General features: G+C 38.4%; 2 protein-coding genes across 3 annotated transcripts; one reads left to right on the top strand and one right to left on the bottom strand.

Annotated features, from left to right (window-relative positions):
• Positions 1 to 9,470: 9,470 nt before the first annotated feature.
• Positions 9,471 to 15,054, bottom strand: plk3 (polo-like kinase 3 (Drosophila)). Of its 2 annotated transcripts, none has more exons than XM_026936905.3 (15): positions 14,751 to 15,054; positions 14,009 to 14,116; positions 13,793 to 13,909; positions 13,551 to 13,680; positions 13,347 to 13,434; positions 13,163 to 13,258; positions 12,831 to 13,029; positions 12,591 to 12,717; positions 12,376 to 12,482; positions 11,984 to 12,101; positions 11,687 to 11,770; positions 11,414 to 11,576; positions 11,116 to 11,245; positions 10,864 to 10,977; positions 9,471 to 10,644 (listed from the first exon to the last, which is right to left on the bottom strand). In XM_026936905.3, the coding sequence occupies exons 1-15, from the start codon at positions 14,958 to 14,960 to the stop codon at positions 10,450 to 10,452; spliced, it is 1,986 nt and encodes a 661-aa protein (XP_026792706.1). In that variant the 5' UTR covers positions 14,961 to 15,054; the 3' UTR covers positions 9,471 to 10,449. The 2 variants fall into 2 exon arrangements, with proteins under 2 accessions (XP_026792706.1, XP_026792705.1); XM_026936904.3 differs by having other exon boundaries at positions 12,376 to 12,485; positions 14,751 to 15,051.
• A 130-nt stretch (positions 15,055 to 15,184) lies between these two features.
• Positions 15,185 to 22,959, top strand: LOC117597050 (THAP domain-containing protein 6-like). The gene is given in 3 exon segments (XM_034303577.2): positions 15,185 to 15,943; positions 15,946 to 16,000; positions 16,368 to 22,959. Coding segments are annotated over 3 exon segments (297 nt in total). The 5' UTR covers positions 15,185 to 15,921; the 3' UTR covers positions 16,588 to 22,959.
• Positions 22,960 to 23,133: the final 174 nt, after the last annotated feature.

Here is a 23,133-nt window from a genome sequence, read left to right as displayed (position 1 = left end):
CCCTGGTAACACTTTAGTTGGATAGTCCAATCCAGACACTACAAACAATCAACAAACCATCTATAGACCACAGACTGTCAACATACTGTCTGGTGACAAGTCAACCAGCTTACTAACTAATTCTAAACAATATGTTAACAGTTTTTGTATCTTTTGTTAGTAGATAATCTATGCACACTCTACAGGGCATCGATTTTATTTGGATGGTCCAGTATGTGCTTGTCAATGTTTAGTAGATGATCTATAGACTATCAACTTGTCCTATCACAATATATGACATGTTGAAAGGCAGTTATACATCATTTAACATGTTGAGAATAAGTTGGTAGATTATTCTGGCAGTATATAAATGGCAGATGGCAGTATATAAATAGTTTGTAATGTGTCTACATTGGACTGTCCAAACCGTGTTACCAGAATCTTTGTCCCACCAAACAGCATGGCATGGCTATTTTTTAACATAAACACACACACACACACACACACACACAAATCTGAACCCAGGTTTTGTATTCTAAGATTGTGTGTCAATTTCCTGTCTGAAAACACTACCCCTGAAAGTTTAAACTTAAATTTATTTGTCAAGGACCATATACAAAAAACATTAATCACAAAACAAAAGATGTTTTGCACCAGAGTTAGTGCAAAACGTCTAGTGCAGAGCTATTAGTGCATTTCCATCTACAAACAGTACAAAACAAAAATAAAACCACTACATGCCTAAAAATTACACCAACATGATTGCAACCCGAATTCCAAACCCTAAGCAAGTCTAACTCCCCCACATCACACTTCAAGAGGAGTTTCTCTGGAGGTTAACAGGTGCTAAGTTGTGATGACTACAAGTAATAAAATATGAAAATTTGAAAACAGAATCAACCCTTTTAAAAATTTGTTCAAATGTACTTCCATGTGTCTTCTTTGCAAGGTAAACCACAGGACATGAGACAGTGAATTTGTTTTAATGACAGTGTCTCACGCAACACATCTAAGGGTGCCAATACTATATGTAGTGAAAATGCTGAGAATTTTGCATGCAAACTTTGTCAAATGTTAAATAATGGTGGCATGATTGTTGGTGCCAGGTAGGCTGGATAGAGTAATTCTCCTGGGATTTTCACACACAACAGTCTCTAGAGTTTGCACAGAATGGTTAAAAAACAAAACAAAACAAAACAAAAAGGCAGTTCTGTGTGCAGAACACCTTGTTGATGGAAGAGGTCAGAGGAGAATGGCCAGACTGATTGAAGCTGAAAGGACCAGCAATGCTAGCTCAAATAACCACTTTTTAAAACCATGGTGAGCAGAAAAGCATTTAAAAATGAACAACATTTCGAACCTTACATGTCCACATGCAGACAGTCACTGACACTAATATTTAAAATTGTAATATTGATTCAATCAATTGTTATCTGAAAGATTATGTTGAAGATTGTTGCTCTTTCAAGAAACCAACAGTCAGAGTATAAAACAGTCTTTAAGCTTTTAAGCTAGTCTGATTTCCTGCACAATGTACTAATGAATGATTGATCTTTACTGTTTTCCTACACTGATTATACTGTGTGTGAATCAGTTCATTCAGACCATGTTATGAGTACCCCTTTGGCGTTCAAACAGAGGCTTTTCATAAACAAACGGGGTGTTCATTATGTGGATGTAAAGTCAGCTCTCTCCAAGTCTTACACACATTTTACTGGCTTCCTATGGTCCACAAAGCCCTGCTTATCTGACTTGACCGAAATTCTAGACCTGTTGCCCAAAGGAAATCAGTGTCACACCGTGTTGCCATCCACCCCCACAATCCCTGCTTTTGTTAGGAAACCCCCAAATGTCTCACACCCTATTTAGCCCTGTGAGGTCTGTCCTTGTCTGGGAATGTGGAGGCTAATAATGAAAACCAGAGCTGTTATGTCAGTCCACACAGCAGCAGTCACCTTCCTAAAGTTCTTATGGAGGGGGATCCATAACAATTGTGTCTGCCAAAGAAGCCTGGAAATGGCTGTGATCTAAATAAATAGTGATGCTAGTCAGTGAATGCATCTATTTATAAATCTGTAGCATTTGTCAAGCTAAAGTATATGGAGTAGGTGGACGAGGCTATAGATGTAACAACACAGAGATTTACAAAAAAAAAAAAAAATATATATATATATATATATATATATATATATATATATATATATATATATATATATATATATATATAAAAATTTATTTTCTATGAAAGACGTACAGTGATGACTTGGATTTCACTGCCACTACGTCACTCAGCTGTGCCTCTCTCCCAGCTCACCACACAGGTTTTTCAGGAGTGGGGGAGCCATCACAAGGAAATAGAGGAGCCTGAAATAGAAAACACACATCCTTTCAACCCCCCTTTCCTCTGTCATGACGTTTTTCCTCAAAGCATGATTCACCCGTCTGCTCTCACACTGCCACTTTTGTTGAGAGAAGAGCTATAAGCTTTTCTTTAACTCTCAGTTGAAAATATCACTGAAGTTCCACAACTGTAGTTCAGTTGTTTCAGTTGCTCAGCCTGTTTATATATGGCTTGAATTACTGAGTATTGCAGTAAACAGTTACTTAAGTTAACTGCTGATATGTTCATAATAGGCATATGTAAGGTGTTTCAGTGTTGTGGAATAGCAGAATAGAAACATAATTGTAAGTTGTACAAATTACAACTGTAAAAAAAACTGTCCAGTTACATACATCCCAATATCAATTATAGCTCCATTTTTACACCTGAACGCTCCCTATAGGTGCACAATGGACAACTTTCATACTTAAGTACACAACACAGTAATTAACAATTAAAATATGTGTAGCTCATCAACAGAATTTTTTCCCCAGTAAAAAAGAAAAATCTAACTTGCCAAGGCCCCAAAAGACTTTCTGACAACTGATATAAACCCACATTAACATTTAGATGGTATGCATTGTAGGTTGATTAGCATTTTCAAATTGTCCATAGTGTGTGATTGTGTGGGCAATTGTGCCCTGTGATGGGTTGGCACCCTGTCCAGGGTGTCCCCCACCTTGTGCCCTGAGTCCCCTGGGATAGGCTCCAAGGCTCCCCATGACCTTGTGTAGGATAAGCAGTACAGAAAACGGATGGCTATCCTGAATAATATGAATTTGCTTTTGAACAATTATGTTAACCATGTGAGCTATGCTGTAGTGAACACGAACTCTATTATCAACAGTATATAAAGAAAGGTAACATTAGCTGGCTAGCAAACTCAACCAAATGCTATTAGGTTTTCAGTAGATTGCTAAGTTTTCTAGCTAGCTAGCTAGAATTCATAGATGTTTCTATCTAGCAAAGATAGCATTACCTATGGCTGTAGCAGCTCTTATATATTAAGACAACACCTATATTTAAGACAACAGACAAAACATCGAAGTGACATCTAAAGTTTAATACTGAGTTTTAATACTGTAAAACATAAAATAATCTGGCTATCTACTCTAGCTTACTCAGCTAGCTAATGGCTTACCTATGCATGTTTTCTTTTGAAGCATTTAAAACTGAAGATATCTGATAAGTTGGGCCAGGTATGTTCATCTGTCTCCACTGTATCAGATGCCTGAAGTGTAGATTTGAACTTTAATTATTTAAAACATGCTGTATTTTAATTGACTTACAATCTTCTGGGGTTAAATGCAATTTTTTTTTACTTTGAAACTGTGATCAAAAATGAATGTAATGAAGCTGAATATTCATATATGAAATATGAATAAAAAAACTCAAGTAAAAGAAATATGATTTAATTATTCTGTGACAGATTATATGTACTGTATCAATTACATGTAGTCTGTTTCAGAATAAGAGTAAATTCTTAAAAGGGCTGATTGGAGGCAGAAGAAGCAATTTTGTATAAGTCCATCAGCAGCTGATGTCAGTATTCACTGCATTGGCCTAACAGATAGATAACATATATCACATTAAGATGTTTAAAGGGTTGTTCAAGTGTTGGATCTACAGTCAGCTTACAACCCATCCCGCAACAGGACCACATGCTTGAGCCTAGAAGCTAACTGTTATTAAACTCAATGGAATATGCACCTACTTCAGTCTCCACTAATAATTTAGGACAGCTACATACTTTGATATCATAATAAATCAAAGCACAGTCTAAGGCTTGAAATTTGTTCTTGCTTTGTGACTTAAGTGTCCTTCAAAGCCTTTGAATTAGAGACTGTTTCTGTGTCGACCTGTATGTAGGAACACGACTGTGACATTGTCCTCTTTAGTTGAGAGTACACGTAGTTCAGAATTTGTATAAAAGCCATATCACAATTGACAAATATATTACCCACAATTGACAAAGGGTTTCCCAACCAGGGGTTCCTGAACCTTTAGGGCTTGTGGTGGCATTGCACTGTGATGAGACTGTGATGCACGTTAAGTGCCACGTTAAGTTAAATTTTAACAATATATATTTTTACAAGTAAAAAATGAAATTAATTAAAGGCATTAATACTGTAGCATTTTATCGTAACCTCATAAGTAAAAAGCGATAGAAATTGACTGAATTACTCATGGTTGATGTCACAAGATAAAAGTTTTTAGCATGCAAGAGTTGAACATAAAATTACTGTAAGCAAGCTAAATCATTTTTTTTTGTGGCTAAAAGCATCTTCATCTTTAGAACCCTTTAAAATCACTTAGAATGGACAGAAATGTTGTCAGTAAAAGAAAGATCATAAGAGGAGGAACATCCAGATGCAAATTAGACAAGCGGGAAAGTTAATATGTATAGTGAAGAATATTTAATATTTAGATTTCCATGCATGGACAGTGACAATGCCAAACAAATTCCCAAGAGTGTGTGGTATGTTTGAAGCAGCTTTCTTATGAAAGTATGGAGCCAGCTTTCTTAAAAAGACATCTGGAAGCAAAACATGGCCATTAAACAAAACAAGGCAAGGTTATGCAGATTAAAAGAGCAACAGAAGCTGTAACTTCTAAACAAATTTTTTTCAACAAGCCAAAGGTTTCGCATAACATGTCCAGGGGTATTTGAGGTAAATAATTTAGATAGAAAATGTTAAGCTGACAAAAAAATGCTGGGAACCCCTGCCTTAAAGGAAAGAATAGGTGGGCTCATTAAGGCCTTTCTCATCAATGAGAACACATTGTACACATTATACTTTGTTTTCTTCATTTCCATATTTCTCCTGGCCAGGGCAATTGCTGTGGATAAAATAAAACTTAAATACTTAATAATAATGTGCAAATGTACACTTGCAATTTCATAGCAAAATGAGCTTTAAATATTGTGAATGATACTACATTGGTAATCAAGGCAGTTTTATTAGTGACTAATTAGATAGAGTTAGATGGAACTCAAGTACAATTTGATTAATTATGGAAAACTAGGCCTAGAGTGAAAAGTCCCCAACAGAGCACAAGCCAGTAATGTAGCTGCTCTTTATGTGGACTATATACCTTGGAATGGGAAAAAAAGCTAATTCAAGTTTGCAGTTATACTGTTTACTGGTATAGCTGGAGAAAAGTGATACACTAAATATTGTGTATACTTAAGTTTACTTTTTTATTAGCATTTTAAAGCACAATTTAAGAAAAGTTTAATTGTACTATCTAAAAATATGATTAAGAAGTTTATTTCTGAGTATACTTAATATTCTATTAGGTCAACATTAAATTGTTATTGTTGTGTTGTTATCTTTAATCCAATACACAATATGTTTAGAAAAAATAGCATAATTAGCATAAAAGGTAATAAGTATATGTTAACAACTAAATGCAATTTCGTATGAAGCAAGTATATTCAAGTCACACTTTAAGTTCAGTTTTTCCCTCTGCTTCACAACTACTAATTTATGGCCTCATTTCCTCACCACCATTTCCTTTGTTTATGTCTTAGAAGAAAGTGCTTAAATACCACTTAGTAAACTAATTCCTAGCTTCTTCAGAGATATACCTGGACTTTCTAAAGTTATTGTATAATTTCATCAGTATCCTATTGACACTCACGTATTTGAGAAAGAGCTCCACCTACAAAATCACAGGATAATGCTGTAAATGAGAATGTATGTTTGTAAGCATGTCTTATCTTTGGAAATTTTCTTTAAAAAAATTGAGCACCTGTGATTTTGCTGAGATAGCAGCACCCACGAAAATTAGATAAGTACTAATTGATCTTGGCAAGATTAATCTATGCTAAGTTCCTGGAGAAAGAGCAGTTAGCTGGAGGAGGCTCTCCATCTGGACACAGATTAATTTACCTCTGCTTCCCTAACTCAAGATGTTGAAATGAGAGGATCTAAGGCTTTATCTTCTCCTATGCCTGTGTTAAAATATGTCGTGAGCTTGGGAATTTTTGTCAACAAATTTGACTGACGTTCAACTTTACTTTTTGCTATTTTTCTCTTATGAGATCCGCTTTCGTATTTTCAAGACATCTCATCAACTCGTCCATTTGACTCGATGGCGGCAGTTTGCTTATTAAGACTTCAACGTGAGTACGTCACGTGTGAATTCGATACAGGCCAATCACTGGACGCGTTCAGAAACGTTAAGCAATAATGGATATTTTTATTGGATTTCAGACAGAATGTTAAATAAAGGTCACTGATGATTGCAGGGTTCAGTAAGTGAGAGATTTTGACTGACACTTCCCGCGCAGGAACTGCATTCACGCACGGGCATTCAAAGCAAAGCGATAAAGCATAATTTTAAAGAGACTGTCAACTTATTATAAAATGCAGTTAATTTTTTTTCCGGGATCACTGTGGGCCCCCAAACCCCCAGCCCGGGGCCCTGGGCTTAAGCCCAGGTAAGCCCGTGCATTAATGCAGCCCTGCTCATGGCAAGGAGGTATGCATTTGGAATAATTTTCTGTGAATGATGTGCAGAAAAACTGATTCCAAAACAACGTCCCAAACAACTGAAAAAAACTGCTCTCTCAGGGAGTCATTTATAGTGCACTCTACACTTTCTTGGTTTTACTCAAAAACACCAAGGTGACTGTGTGGTAAATAGACAGACTGTGTGTTCTTGCCTACTGTGTGGGGGTGAGTAGGGGGAAGACCACAGAATTAAACTAGAGTTATTTTGTACTGGTGACATTCAGAGTAAGTCATCCAGTAGGTGGGATTTCCCCATAAAATGGCATATAGCAAGGATGTTTAAACATATTTGTATGATTGTTGTACCAGTAGTGTATTATCCTTTTCTGTGCTACAAAATAGCTGTAATTAAGTTCACGATTGTGCCATTCAGTCAACAAAAGAAAACTAATGTGTACCATTATGCAAATATTTTGAAGGACATTACCCTTTAAACTGTAAACTAAAACTGAACAGTTTTAGTGAATGAAAACAACAGATTGTAGTCTTTTTCTTTCCTCAAATTTCTCCAGTAGGTTTGTTTAAAGTTTCTGAATTGTAAATGCAATAATTTCATAGCTTGAATTCCTTCTAAAATGGAAAGCCAGATCATTTTCCAGATGCACATTGCCAATACTTTCTCCTTCATTGATGTGATTTGACAACTAAATAGAAATTCTGCAGTCCCTGATCATGCTGCTACAACAGAGTCAGCCTATTATAATGTTACTCAAAGCACACCTATTATGCTGCATGCACTTAATTTCAGTGACTTTGGTGAGGTATCATCAGGTACTTTAGTTAGACAATAGTTAGACAATAATTCTGGCTGTAATTCAAATGATATTAAATGAATGCACTCATTATACATTATTGTTCCTATAGTAGCAGCGCATTCACAGGAAGTTGTATGGTGGACAATCTACATAATCTAAGACTGATAATTAATACCCATAAAGGGCCATAAATGAATGAATGAATGAATGAATGAATGGCCAAAAGTTTGTTGACATCTGACCATAGTACACATATGTGTTATGTGAACATCCCATTCCAGGTTTAGTCCCCCTTTGCTGTTATAATATCCTACATTCTTCTGAGAAGGCTATTTATTAGATTTTGGAGCATTCTATACAAATGGTGTGCGTCCAACTTTGTGGCAATGGTTTGAGGAAGAATCCAAGATATGGGTGCAATGGGCAGGTTTTTAAAGATTTTAAAATGTATAATCATTGATATGTTTTATTTGAAGAGATATTTATTTAATATTTATAGATAATTTATGCCTCACACCACCCCTTCATTGATTATTTTCCTATAACAGCAGGCTTGTCACTGTAGTAGAAACGGTTACTAGCATTACCGAACAAGCAAGGAGTATCACATCAGCAGCATGCCCAAGCATGTAGTACAGAATGAGATTTTCTTTGTGTTTTTGCCTCATTTTTATTCATTGAGGAAAATGCCATTGCATTTTGTCATATATTTTGATCAGAAGTATGAATTATTTTTTAGTTATTATATAGTTTTGATCATGGAGAAAAGTTCATTGACAAACATTTTACATCTTAGTTTTCAGCAACAAAATTAACACTGAATTCACATAACATGTGGCTGGAAACAACATAAAGTTTAGCAAAAATGAAGGGTGAATTGTATAAAATGGAATATTTATAAACAGTTTGAAAATGGAGTGTGGGCATATACTGTAATATACAAATGCAACTTCACAGTAAGTATTGACTTTTGGCTGCTTGGTCATAACTATGCAGCCACTACCCCAGTCTCAGAAGGCACTAAAAAACTTGGTTTCAGAATCAGGATTGTGTCCTCCTCCACTACATCTGAAAGAATGATTCTACCATCTGGTGCTCCAGACTATCATGAGCCTCTGTAGCCCAGAACTCTAAGAAGGGCCCAACCTTGCCTCTTTTGGTAGGATTCCACAGCCAAGCAACTTTCCTAGGCCAGGTGGCTTCATAGAGGAAGGTTTAGTTTCTCTGGCTTGCCATCGCACCAGCCCAGCCAGGGAAAACACACACTAAACCTGACCGCTGCTTTAGTGTGAGAAGACCTGAATGAATCCTTCAAGCCACTCTGGGCAGCTATCCTGAAAACTATAGCCAGCTGAACCAAGATGTTGGCTGATATGGTATTTGTGAAGCTGAAAGATGTTAATATGCCTGGCTATAATCTGGTGACTCAGGTGGTGATGGGACAACGTGATCAAAAGCACATGAGGGTAGCCTGCTGTCTCCCTTTTTTTATTTTTATTTTTTATAAAACACAGACAGCTATGCAATGGCTGCCTTTAAAAATCACTCACTTGTCACTATTGGCATCATACATGCCTGTGAGTAGCGCTTAAAAAAAGACCTTGATTTTCATGCAAAATATGCAGTGAGCAAACTTTTCTGGAGATTATTCGTACATACATAGTAATGAGCAGTTTGTTGGCACTGCCCATTTTAATTCACACATGTCATTAATTATGTCATTTGTCCTATTAGTAGCTAATAATTAGTGGCGATTTTTTTTTCCATTCATGGCTTTGATTATAATTTATAAGTTACTGTCACTGAACGCAACACAAAGTCAGCCTTCAAAAAAGATGCATTTCAACAAACTTTATTCACCCCTCCTCGAGATTCCAAGATACCAATACATAAAAAAGTGATATTGAACATACACAGTGATAACACCATGGAGTTACATAAATAAATAAAAAATAAATAAATATAAACAAATACATGTGCCAAAAAATCTGCCCGAAAATATAACTCACAATGGTGGGATGAAAAGAAAAACCAATACTTATTTCTTTAACATTTTACAGTCAGTGTCACAGTATTTAGAACAATGCCACATGGTGGAAGTCACGACGTAAACAGTTGGAGGCACAAATGAAAAACATTTTGTCTCTCATCTGATAGAGGATATTACATGACTAATATCTTGAACCAGGCAAAAAGCTTATAGCAAGTGTTTGTAGTGCTTACCTCCATCCATTTAGACACAATCGAAATCAAACTGAAAGCAAAAAAAATAAAGGCTCCACCACACAAGCCCTTTCTGATACCTTTTTGTTATTTAAGCTTATAAGATACAGAAGGGCCATTATTGCACAACCCAGAAGACATCCCTCAGAAAGGCACTTTACTCTCCCTTTACACCTCTACACGAGTTACAGCCGGTCCAGCCGCAGATTTCAACTACTAGCCCCACCAGTTTTAAAACTAAATTACTCTGCTTAAAATGTTTAGCATCACCAGCATTCCACACATGATTTGTACCTTGAAGTGAAATAAAAGTCTCTATTAAATAAAGGGGAAGGCAGGTGATCAAAACACAAAGCCTCATCCTCGTCACACAAGTTCTCTTCATCTCCCTGTCACTTTGTTGTGTACATTGTGAAGTCAAGCTGGTAGTGTCAGTGTGACATAGAAAAGAAAACAAAATCCAAAACAGTGCACCATAAGTCCAAGGAGGCCAGAATATAGGTTGGGAGAACTTTTGTGCCAAGATGCAAGCTTCTCCAGATGTGGTTTCAGTCCTAGACCTTTCAGGTTTTAGTCATTTTTTTTGGTTCATTTATGTTTTGGTGTAGTGCTGCAGCAGCTGCACCACATAATGGAGTCGGTGGCGCAGCTCAGAGGAGCAGCCATGCTCACTGAGTGTTTTCAGAGAATATGAGGAGGAGATCCGCTCACGACTAATATAGGTCAACAAGTACGTGTCTGCCAACTTGGACAGTATCACTTTGGTGTGATCAGTGTAGAAGTTCACCTGGGAGCAGAAAAAGAACATATTGTAATTGTTAAAGATAATTAAGTAGAATTACATTTTTGGCTCTTTAACCAGTTGAAAATTTCTCATCCTTCACCTAAATAAGACTTGTTTCAATCTCTTTTTCTACAAGTATTTCTGAAATGCATAAGGCTACATGCTAAACTAGAAGATTCTTATATAAACAGAATCAAAATGGATAAAAGAAACAAAGCTAACCTGTAGAGAACCATTGTTAAAAAGCATAACTAAAGCATGGTCTGTCTTCATCCACTGCAGGAGAAGGGGACAGTCAGTAGCAGATGGCTGCTCATCACAACCCAGATCTCCACCCTGTAGGGACAGATACAAAGCTTAGCTTTGCCTCATGGATTAATTTACTTACAGTCTAAGGAGAGTAACCATAAGTGATTTAAAGCAAAAATAGCTCTGGTAATGAATTTCAAAAAAGTTGTCTGAAAAGCTCCTCACCTCCATGAGATTCTGCTCCATGTAGTTGGCCATCAGCTCCACAATGTGTTTCTGGCTCTGGAGCTGTTCTGGTAGTGCATCCGCTTGGAAGGTGAAGTGTTTATTGTTGGTCAAACAATAACGAACTACCCTGGGGAGTGAGAAAATGCTAGGTCATAACCTAATTAAACTAAAACAAGATCTGGCCACTTTGATTCAAAACATTTGTGAAGGGCATAACTAATCAATTATAGATTTGACTGATGTCCAGATCTATTTTAGTTTTAAGTGAAGTACCAAATTGTAGTCACAAATTTACCTTCGCTGGTCACACAGACTCAGATGAGTGCCTTCATTGAATAGGACTCCCACATTCTGATTGGAGAGCTGATAGCCAAAGCCATATTTGTTGGAGTAGTCCACCCACTTGGTCACCCAGACAAAAGGTTTAGTATTTGTGACACATGGAGTGTTCCTAGATGCTGACGAACCAAAAGAATCCAAACATTAATTTTCTGACCATTATTCTGAGAGATGCACACATGTTTATCAAAAAGCTTCTATTGTTTATTACAGTGTGAATAGAACAAACCTGCTGGCATGGTGGACAAACAATTAATGAGGACCTTCATGGTAGCCTCGGCCACAGCAGCTGGGGTCAGTGGGTCTTCGCATCCTGCACAAAGAAACAGGGCAAAGGTGAAGAATCATGAAACAAAAGTACACCACAAATTTAATATAGCTGATAAGAGAGCAAAATAGGAGTCACTTTATTGTGTTGCTCATGTGAAAATACAAACTATACAGCACTATAAAAACCTCAGAGTGAAATCTAAAATAGCACATCCACAAGTAGATCTACACTAAGTAAACTAACAAATGCACACACCATCAGTACTGCTGGCCATTGTGCCTTTGAAGGAACGGGATGTTGACTTTCTGGACTCGTCCTCAGCTGGTGTGTCTAAGGGCCTTGAAACAGCCAACTGACCTGCTGGAGATGCAACCTGTGTGGAGAGATAGTAGACAGAAGTTATTCATCTACAGAAGCCCCCCATATAACAGTGCTGCCAAGTCAGCTGATATCATAACAAAAGCACAGTCTGGCTTATCACACCTCCTTAAGTACAGTGTCTTTATAAATCATCAACCAGACAGATGATTAAGTGCAACACAGGGTATCTTGACAGGAATTTGGCTAAAGCTAAATTGACTAAATTGAACAAATGTATAACAGAATGTTTACCAACCCAAAGCAGTATTAAGGCTCTTAACACATACCTCATTCACTCCCACTGTCTTGTAGCTGATCTGCCGGCTAATTGAGTGCTTAACCATGCCTGAGACAAGCTTGGAGATGTCCTCCTTGTCCTCACTGGGGTTCTTCTCTGCTGAAGGTCAACAAAACAGCTGATGAAGTTCACATAATGATATTGAAAGGGTTCAGTTTAAAGAAATCCCAGCTTAAAGAAAAGTTCAGTGATTGGAAGCCTTACCTTTTGATTTCTTCTTGCCAAAGAGGCTCTTGGCCATCTTGGTGAAGAACTTCTTGGCAGGGCTGGGTGGGTTGAGCTCCGGCACCATCACACATGCGCTGGGAGGAAGTTTGTCTGGAGTGAAGCCCTGAGAGAAGAGTTAATAGGAAATAGAGTCCAGATACCATGTACTCCAGTGATAGGTTACATTATCCAAAAATATCCAAGATTAAACAGATACAATGTGCTGCAATAACTAACCTTGCTGAAATACTCATGAGCCAGAATCTGGTCAAGAGTAAGGCGCTCATTGGGGTTCTTTTGCAGAATTGCAGAAATTAACTTCTGTGCTGCTGCTGAGAGTGACAGTGGAAGTGTATACTTCACTTCTTTGATGCATTTGTATGTTTCTTTCAAGTCTAATGTTTCAAATGGAGGGTTCCCACACAGAAGTGTGTACCTGATCAATCCAGAGAAATAGACCATTGTCAAGAAACTGAATGTCACAGTATTTCCCATTGTATAATTTTACATTTAGTCTGATATGATATTTAATATTTAATTAAATAAACCTGAATATGGCATTTACTTACATCACACAACCCAGTGACCAAACGTCTGACTCAGTCCCATGTCCTTGACGATTTAATACTTCTGGTGCCAGGTAGTTTGGTGTCCCACAGATAGTTCTGCAAAATAGAGTCAGTTACCTCTTTGCAAAATAATGGTATTGATCAGAACTATGATTTCACTTGGGGGAAAAAGACAATAACTTACTTTTTTCTCTGCTCAACAGTCTCCAGCTTTGCTGCCAGCCCAAAGTCTCCTAATCTCAATTCCATATTCTCATTCACAAAGAAATTGCCTATTTTTTAAAAAAAGGTTTTGTGCTCAGTTACAGCAGTTCAAAAGCACAGCACAGCAAAATCAACTCCACAGGGTCATAAGACAATGAAATGTGGAAAATTGAAAATGCAGTACCTAGTTTGAGGTCTCTGTGGAGGATTCCTTTGTTGTGGAGGTATTTGAGGCCAGAAATGATTTGCCTGAGGTAGTAACGTACTTCAGGGTCTGTCAGGGTGTGTCGTGCTTTCCAAATGTGTGCCAAGGACTGCAGCAAGGAAAGCACACAGTCAACCTCATTTTATCATCTGATGCAGTCATCATTGGCAAGGACCTTTATTATTACCAAACATAGTACAACTACTGGTAATGGAGCTCACCTTTCTGCTGCAGAGCTCGAGGAAGATGTAGATGTTGTCCTGATCTTCGAAATGATGAGAAAACTTGACAACATGTTTGTGCTGGAGGGTTTTGTGCAGCTCAATTTCATTGGTTATCTAAGGACCACAACATGGCAGCGGTTAGAATGAATACATGACAAATGATTTTCATCAGTATGAACCTTGACATAATAAAATCAGCAGATCCTTGTTTACTTTGTCTCTCTGGTGTGGCTTGGACACTCTGCTTTGTGGAATCACTTTCACGGCATACATCTTGTTGCTGGAAAGATCAGTCATCTCATAACAGCGAGCAAACCCTCCCTGGAACAAAACATGGAGGTCTGTCAAAGATAAATCAGCTCTGGGCGAAAATAACCTTTATTTGCTTTAAAATGCGCGTGATGAATGGTCATGTGATCACTTAAAATCAGCGACGATGACACTGGCGATGACGATGCTCCTTACTGCCTTACATAACGCCCCAACGATGCAGAAATCATGCATTAAACCACGAGAGGACGGCCTATCGCGATCGGATTTAAGGGACATTAAACATCCGAAAGAAACAAAACATCCGAACGTGATACTAAACGTGTTACTAAACGTGATACTAAACGTGATACTAAACGTGTTTGTTAGTTAAGATGAGGAAAGAGCTGCATCGCTGTTGAACACAATCCGCAGGTAGGATCAAGAAGGGACACTGGCCTCAGGTGAATTCATATGTGACCATCAATACAACTAAACATAAAGATGTACACTAGATTAATTTTCTAGAATAAAGCCCTACGGCCTGGAATAAAGACATACACCCTAGTTATAAATTCATACACCACAGAATAAAGCCAAACAGACTAGATTAAAGGCATTCAAGAACACACGGGCCGGAACACAGCCCATCTCTTCGACAAGAAAACGAGACTGTCGAGTTATGAAATTATTCAGACTGATGTACCTTTCCCAAAAGCTTTCCTTTGGAGTACGATCGTCCAGTTTTCGGATCGATCACCACCTGCGCCAGCTCGACTTTCGTTTGTTCACATTTGCTCCGGCTCGGTTTTTGCGTCAGGGCTGGCAGAGAGCGCTCCGCAGACGGCTTAAACAAATCCGGGTTCATCATTTGACAGGAACGACGCTGCACTGTGCTGAAACAAGATGGATCCATTCATTAAGACGCGATCTCCTGGTCCGCAAAACGTGTCCGTAAGCCCACCACCCTTCAACTCCTCATCAAACTCGCCCGAGCACGCGACTCCTGGTATATAAGCCACAGTGACGTCACGGAAGGGGCGGTGCCTAATGGGAGGAGCGATGTTAAGAACGATGATGTGATTTGTTACCATCAGACGTCCATCAAGGTGTAGAGGAAGCCGGAATGAAAACGATTGAAATGGTGAATGAAACCCGCATTGATCCAATCACGGATCGGTGTGTTTGGATCAAATGAATATCAAAGGCCAACCATTGTAAGAATACTTGAACATGTTTTTGGAAAATGTCAGCCAGCGTCGTGTCGTCTTCTGTAATCAAGACCATATTTTCATTCATTCCCGTTGTCACCTCGCCTAAATCAAAAGATTTACAGCTTCTTTCAGTAGTGTGGCCCGATCCAGTCTTATTTACTGTGCGATTCAATTTCGTTCATCTTCGCTGACAGTAAACCCTTCAATTTGTTTCAACATGCCCGGGCACATAGAGTATAAATGAATCAATAACGTATGCATGTGGGATGCTATTAATAACAATAAAAAAACAGCATGTGCTACCCCCTGGTGGATTTATTTTGCGCTACTGTTACTGTTGGCACGCAATTTCCCATTTCTGCCTGGCAGCACTTCTGAAACTCATATTTTCAGAATTTGAACAGTTCATCAACAGTGGTCGAATTTGTCAAACTGCAATCACTGCTGTTTATCCATCATATGCATACACATTCTTGGGTGATTTGAAGAGTAAAAAAATCTTTCGTGATCACACTGAAAAAAAATATTCCTGCCTTCAACAAATATTGCTCATTAAAATCATAGATATATAAAATACCTAGACGCCTCATTGGCCGCTGGATCGTACGTCAACGTCGCCGCCATCTTGGTGCGGGCAACCATCATTCACGTGGACTCGAGAAAATGCCTCAGTCATGTGCTGCTTGGGCTGTACAAACCGCCGCACAATTGAAAATAGGTGTCGGGGAATTACTTTTCACAGGTAAGACTGAAAAGTTGTTGACTGACACTGATCTGGTTGTATTTGGTCATTAAAACATTATGCTGACCGTCGGAGTCAGACTATTAATAGCTAGCGATATCGCTATTTAGCTGCGAGTCGAGACATTATAGGAAACCAGAAAGTTTACATTCTTTCTTATATAGTTTTAGCGTATGGTATACTATATGTCAGAAACTAAGTTGTCCGTAATCGAGATATTCATTCCGTATGATACTTGCAGTTTTTTTTTTTTTCTCAAAACTGACTCTTATGCCAACCTACTCGTTTCGGCTAAGCGGCATGAATCTAACGTTAACCGTTAATAGTTGGCTAACTGACGTTAGCAAACTCTTCTCACACATTGAAGGTTTCCCAAAAACATACAGTTGAGGAGGCAGTGGGAAGTAGCTCTAAGAAGGGAAGGTTTTTCCGCAAGCGAGTCCTCCGTGCTATGCAGTGAACACTTCAAGCCGGAGGACTTTGACAGGACAGGTCAAACTGTGAGGATTAGGGATGGAGCTAAACCATCGATCTTCAGTTTCCCCCCTCATCTAAACACAGTAGGTTTTATCGTCACTGGATTATAAAGATTTGATAGCTTGTCATTAAATAGTTAGTGACATATATTTAATATTTATTTTAGCCTGTATTTTATATGTCTATGATTAAAATAAACATATTTTACTTAAAAGGTTGTGTTTTTAAATTTACTTAATTTGAAGCTATATTTGCGGCACAAGATATTGAGTTTTAACTGTTCTCATAATAATAAAGAAAGTAAACAAATAATTTTGAGTGAATTCGACGTTAATCTGGAATTTAGTAAACCCAACATAATTTTTTAAGATCCTCTGGGACACCACGTGATGTAACACGTAAATGAGTCGAATGAGTGAAGCTCGTCGACAAAGTGAAGATTTTTGTAAAAAGCTATTTCAGAGATAAGTAACTTTTAACATGGTGTTAAATCAGTAGAATTTTTTGTGTGTATTGTGTATGTCAAGTTTTTGTTCATTTAAAGAAGCTACATTTTCAATATACTATAGCTAGCAAAGCTACAGTATATTGAACCTGTGCCTGCGTGAGGCTACCGTGAGGCTAATTAACTCAGGAGTCTGAGCGGGCTGTAGCAGCGAATCCTTTAGATGCACAAGAGTAAACAAAGTAAATCACCCTTGCCTCTATTATTTATCGATCATTAATAAACAAGCTACAATACAACAATCATTATCAGCAGTCATAACAGTTCTCGTAAAATCGTCGGGAACAAGTGGTGGATCGAGGCATAGGCGATGCAGAGCTGCAGTGTTGTCCCTGTGCTACACTTAACCGCTACCTCCCACTTCTGCTGTCTGTCTGCACATTAAAAACTGTTGGTTTGTGCGTGTTTGTTTATTTATTTATTTATAAACATTGCTTTCATTGGGTAAACTTAGCATAACTGTTGTTAGCTCACTTCAAGCTGAAGTTTTTAATGATTTAATGCAAATGTTATTTAAAAAATAAATGACAGTAAATTAACGTTATTTATAGAATATGTTTCATGGGACACTCACAGGCTGCATGCGGGCACCGTGTTGGAGACCACTGGGCATAGCTAATCGGTGGAGAACATTTGAGAACGTCTGATACTTTGCCTTACAAAAATGCTCAGCTTTGAGACAGACCCAGCCTTTTAAGACTTAATCTTTCTCACTTCTATCTGGTCAAGGTAGTTTCTTTGTTAAGGAAGAATTAAGAAGAAAAAATTTCTTTGTGACATCTGACTTGGATAGAGGTAGGAACACTTACAGTGATTTTTTTTGTTTAAAGATGATGTAGCAAAACTTGTGTGTCCATGTACTGCATAAATTCAGTGAGCTTTATGAGCTTTATGCCAGTTCTTATCAACCAAATCCAAAACCACATCTTTTGAATAGGATATTGTGCCAAAATATAAAAATAATCTGAATTTAATGGTTCACCAGATCACAAGTTACTAAGCTTGTAGTAGTCTTTTTTTGTTCTCTTTTTTTTCCTAGTGTCAAATGAAGTGGCTATGCAAATTTTGTGGCATAGTAGTTCCACAGAAAGGAGCCCTCCTGAAACATTACAGATTAAATCACGATTATTTAGGACGGCACCAGTCACGGTCATGTCTGCATTCTGATTGCCCCTGTTCATTTAAGACTTTGAGTGTGCTGCATGATAATGATAATATAATATTAGATATGATCATATTAGATAAACAACTACAATGCTTTACTCCCCTTGAAGAGACTGAACTAATTTCACTAATTTCATCATCAAAATCATCAACCTGTATACTAGATCCTTTACCTACTTGTTTCCTCAAACAGATAATTCCTGAAACAATCAAACCTCTTTTAAAGATAATCAGTTCTTCCCTTAGCATTGGCTATGTACCTAAATCATTTAAATTAGCAGTTATCAAGCCCCTGATTAAAAAACCTGACCTTGACCCCTGTCAGCTGTCTAACTATAGACCAATATCAAACCTCCCCTTTATTTCCAAGGACCTTTATTTCCAAGGTCCTTGAAAAGGTTGTAGCACAGCAGCTATGCTCATACTTACATAGGAATAACATTCATGAAATGTATCAGTCAGGATTTAGGCCTCATCATAGCACAGAGACAGCACTGGTAAAAGTTGTAAATGACTTACTACTGGCCTCTGATCAGGGTTGTGTCTCCTTGCTGGTGCTGCTTGACCTTAGTGGAGCTTTTGATACCATTGATCATGCTATTCTCCTCGATAGACTAGAAAATGTAGTAGGCATTAAGGGAACAGCCCTTTCCTGGCTCAGGTCTTATTTGACTGATCGTTATCAGTTTGTAAACGTAAATGGTGACTTCTCTTCTGATACTAAGGTAAAGTTTAGTGTCCTGCAAGGCTCTGTCTTAGGCCGACTGCTCTTTTCTCTATATATGCTACCTCTGGGTAAAATTATCCGTAAACATGGTATTAGCTTCCACTGTTACGCTGATGACACACAGTTGTACGTTTCAGCAAAGCCAGATGACAGACACCAGCTTAATAAAGTTGAGGAATGTGTAAAAGACATTAGAAACTGGATGCTTATTACCTTTCTCTTACTTAATTCTGACAAGACAGAAGTACTTGTACTAGGACCACATGCAGCTGGAAGTAAGCTTTCTGATTACATAATAACCCTGGATGACCTTTCTGTTTCATCATGTGCAGCAGTAAAAGACCTTGGTGTGATTATCGACTCTAGTCTTTCTTTTGAAGCTCATGTAGATAATATAACTAGGATTGCTTTCTTTCATCTCAGAAATATTGCTAAAATAAGAAATATATAGTCACTACACGATGCAGAAAAATTAGTTCATGCTTTTTTTACCTCTAGGTTGGATTACTGTAATGCCTTACTGTCTGGATGTTCCAGTAGATGAATAAACAAGCTCCAGTTAGTCCAGAATGCAGCAGCGAGAGTCCTTACTAGAACCAGAAGATATGACCACATCACCCCTATCTTATCCACACTGCATTGGCTCCCAATCAAATTTCGTATTGATTATAAAATACTACTATTGACCTATAAAGCACTAAATGGTCTCGCGCCTCAGTACCTGAGCGAACTTTTGGTCTTTTATGATCTGTCACGCCTACTTAGATCAAAAGGTGCAGGCTATTTGTTGGTACCTCAAATAATGCGGGCTACAGCTGGGGGTAGAGCTTTCTCTTACAAAGCCCCACAGTTATAGAACAGCTTTCCACTTAGTGTTCGGGGCTCAGACACAGTCTCAGTGTTTAAGTCTAGGCTGAAAACATATTTGTTTAGTCAAGCCTTTTGTGAATAGATTTCTTAGGTACAGGGGCAGGTCTGGAGGGTTTCACAGGCATAGAGTGTTGTGGTGAACTGGGATGTTTGGATGCTGTCGCCCCCCCACTCTCACACGTTCACTCAGGTTTGTTGACGGTGGAGTGGCTGGCTGCCTTATGTCCCAGGGTGCCCTCATGTCTGTATTAGCTTCTGGCTCTCCCTTTTAGTTATGCTGTCATAGCTAGTCTTGCCGGAGTCCCTGCTTGCACTCTGCATGCAAAGTACATCATGCTTAACCATTAGAGCACAAAAGCTCACCTAACAATCTCTTCCTTTCTCTCCATCTCTCTCTCTCCCTCACTCTCTGTCGAGCTACACATGCTACTTCTGAGATGCCAGTGATGCCAGTGATCCTGACCCCTTCTGCTCCTCCTCGCTACCTGACCCATCCTGATGCCCTACTTCTGGTTGGAGTTCGCATCGGTTGAGATCGCTCGCTGCTGCTGGGGGTGGCCCCATATGGACTACCTGAAGAACTGTTTGGATTGCTGGGGATGGCGCCACCTGGGGGCTGTGGAGATGGCATGGGGATCACATGTGGGGAGCTATACTGTAATGGCTTGGGACTGCGATTGCTGTAGTGGCTTTGGGGCTGCAGTTGCCATGAGCAGCTTCGTACTCAGGACTCCATCAGTGGACAGTGGATAGATTTTAACCAGCCGGACTTCTTGCAAAAACTGTGATGAATTTATTGGTTGCACAATTGCACTATTTGTCCATATAGTACACAATAATAGAAGGGATTTATTTATAATTGCACTATCCGTTGCACCCAGATGAGGATGGGTTCCTTTTTGAGCCTGGTTCCTCTCAAGGTTTCTTCCTCATATCATCTTGGGGAGTTTTTCCTTGCCACCGTCGCCACTGGCTTGCTCATTAGGGATAAATTCACAGTGATAAATTCAAATATTTACAATATATTTTTGTGAATCCATTTATTTCTGTAAAGCTGCTTTGTGACAATGTCCATTGTTAAAAGCGCTATACAAATAAAATTTAATTGAATTGAATCATCTGAGCTGTCAAGAAACTGTTGAGTGTCTTTTCAGTGGTTGTGATTTTCGGACAAAGTGTATGGAACATTTGCTTCTCATAAATGTAGAAAGCATTCAACTCATTCAGTAACTGATTTTAAACCTACAGTGCTGCAGAGAACCTCAGATCCTGGTAATGTTGTTGATGGTGTAGCTAACACAGAGGAAAGTGAGGATGACAGTTTTTATTTGGCATTGGATGAGCAGGGTGAATCTTTACAAAATGCTGCTGTAAAAAAAGTTGGTTCTTTGCTGCTTAAATTGGAATGCCTCTTCCATGTGCTAGGCAACTGCATAGATCAGTTAGTAGAAGAGCTCCATTTTATTTCAGGAGAGGCATCAGGTCAAGCATTTAGAAATATTATTGAACAAACCATAAAGAAACACAATTGTGTTGTTGATCCTTCATTAATCACGGACTTGGTAAAAGAGTTTTGTGAATCAGGCCCATTAAGCACAGCAGTTGGGGTAGATGGTCCCTTTTGCACTGGGTACAAAAGGAAAACGTATTTTAAAGAAAACTTCAGTGTTGTTGAGCCTGTGGAGTACATCACTGATGCGAGCGAAAAAAGGAGTTTTCAGTATGTTCCACTTCTTAAGTCTTTGTCTGGACTCCTAAACAATGAGAATATTTTGAAAAAAGCTATGAAAAATGAGGTGTTAAGATCAGATATGCAGTACAGATCTTTCTATGATGGCACATACTTTAAAGACAACACATTTCTCTCTGGAGACGAATTTAGGGTTTGTGACACTAACTACGGTTGAGAGCATTTGACCACCATCAGATGCCTCGTCAGATGCCTCGTCAGTTTCGGTTAGAAACATCAGATGACACCGTGTTGCTTTTCTCCCCAGAGAGTCCTGGTCTGCGATCACAACATTGGCCATCTTGTTTTGATATTCCTCAATTTCCTTATGATACAGAGCTGACTCTGAAGTCTAAATGGAGTTCTTCTCAACGATCACACTGTGAAATCTCAGATTGGTGACACACTAGTTAAGAAAATGTTCCAGCATTGTTCGTATCCCACCAACAAGTAGAACTTTTTCAAGTCAGAGGAAGGAAATAGTTGAGGACAGCCCAGCCATAGAGCAGCTGATGAAAAGATGGCCTGCATTGTTTCATAGCACTCAGGTATCTTGTCGAAGGTTTTATATTGTGCAGAGGGATTTTGTATTTCATTCCTGCACTTGAATGTCCTTTTGCTGTTGGCAGATTTAGTTAGTAATGGAAATAGAATATGATATGTGGTATTGGTATATTTGTCAACATCATTGTAAATTCATAATGGATTGGAAATTGGAGTTGACATTGTTAATTCTGTCTTTCTTTGAAGATCAAAGAAGAATTCAAAAGATTGACCGGTGTCGATCTGGAGTCAACATTTATAGGAAATTTGGACAATTACATGGAGAACCTCCTCTGTTTCGCACAAAGGGAGGAAGTGCTGGGTGCAAAATCCATAATTTTATGAAATTGCTGGACCAGGTATCATTTGCTGGAAATCTTACATACCTCTTTTCAGCTATTAAGCTACGGGTGTTCAGTCTGATGTGTAGTGCATATTGTCATTTTGTCATTGACAAGCTTTTTGGATGTCTGCTGGCAAAGTAGTGATATGCTGCTTGATTGTGTACCTCTCTGAAAATGCTGAACATCTCACTGCACATTACATGGTTAATAAACATGGTTACTTTTGTGTTTTTACAGTGCTGCAGTCCAGTGAAAATGTTTAACCCTTAAGTAATTTTGCTTTTTTTTTTTTTTAAATGAGTATCATCAGATCTTCAACCAAAACTTATGTATGCGTAAATGTGACCTTTCATGTTATGTAACACCCAGTGAAAAATGTGATTGCCCCCTTAGTGTCAATAACTGGTTACACCCAAATGCAACCAAATGTATTTATTTTCACACCAATGTGGAGGAATTTTTGCCCACTCCTCCTTGTCCCCAGGCAACAAAGATAATAAAGGAATACATCTTCTCTTAATTTTATCTGTGAAGTTACAAGACGTTGCTTGTAACTTCAGTGGCATTTTAGCTTTAGCCTAAGTCTGTCAGCATAGCTCCATTGATAAATAGTGTGTATGTATTTAGTGTTAGTACATACAGGTGTGCAAACAGGACCATTTATTATTCCATTGTTTTGTTTCAGGACACCCATGGTGAAATGAGCCAAGATGACTTGCACAGCACACTGAAGGGGGCTCTGCCGATGGCAGTCCTTTAGAAGCAGGAATAGTC

This window comes from Pangasianodon hypophthalmus, chromosome 4 (assembly GCF_027358585.1).
Source record: "Pangasianodon hypophthalmus isolate fPanHyp1 chromosome 4, fPanHyp1.pri, whole genome shotgun sequence".
Taxonomy (NCBI): domain Eukaryota; kingdom Metazoa; phylum Chordata; class Actinopteri; order Siluriformes; family Pangasiidae; genus Pangasianodon; species Pangasianodon hypophthalmus.
Note: the sequence above shows the minus strand (reverse complement) of the source record. Positions and strands in the feature narration are given on the sequence as shown.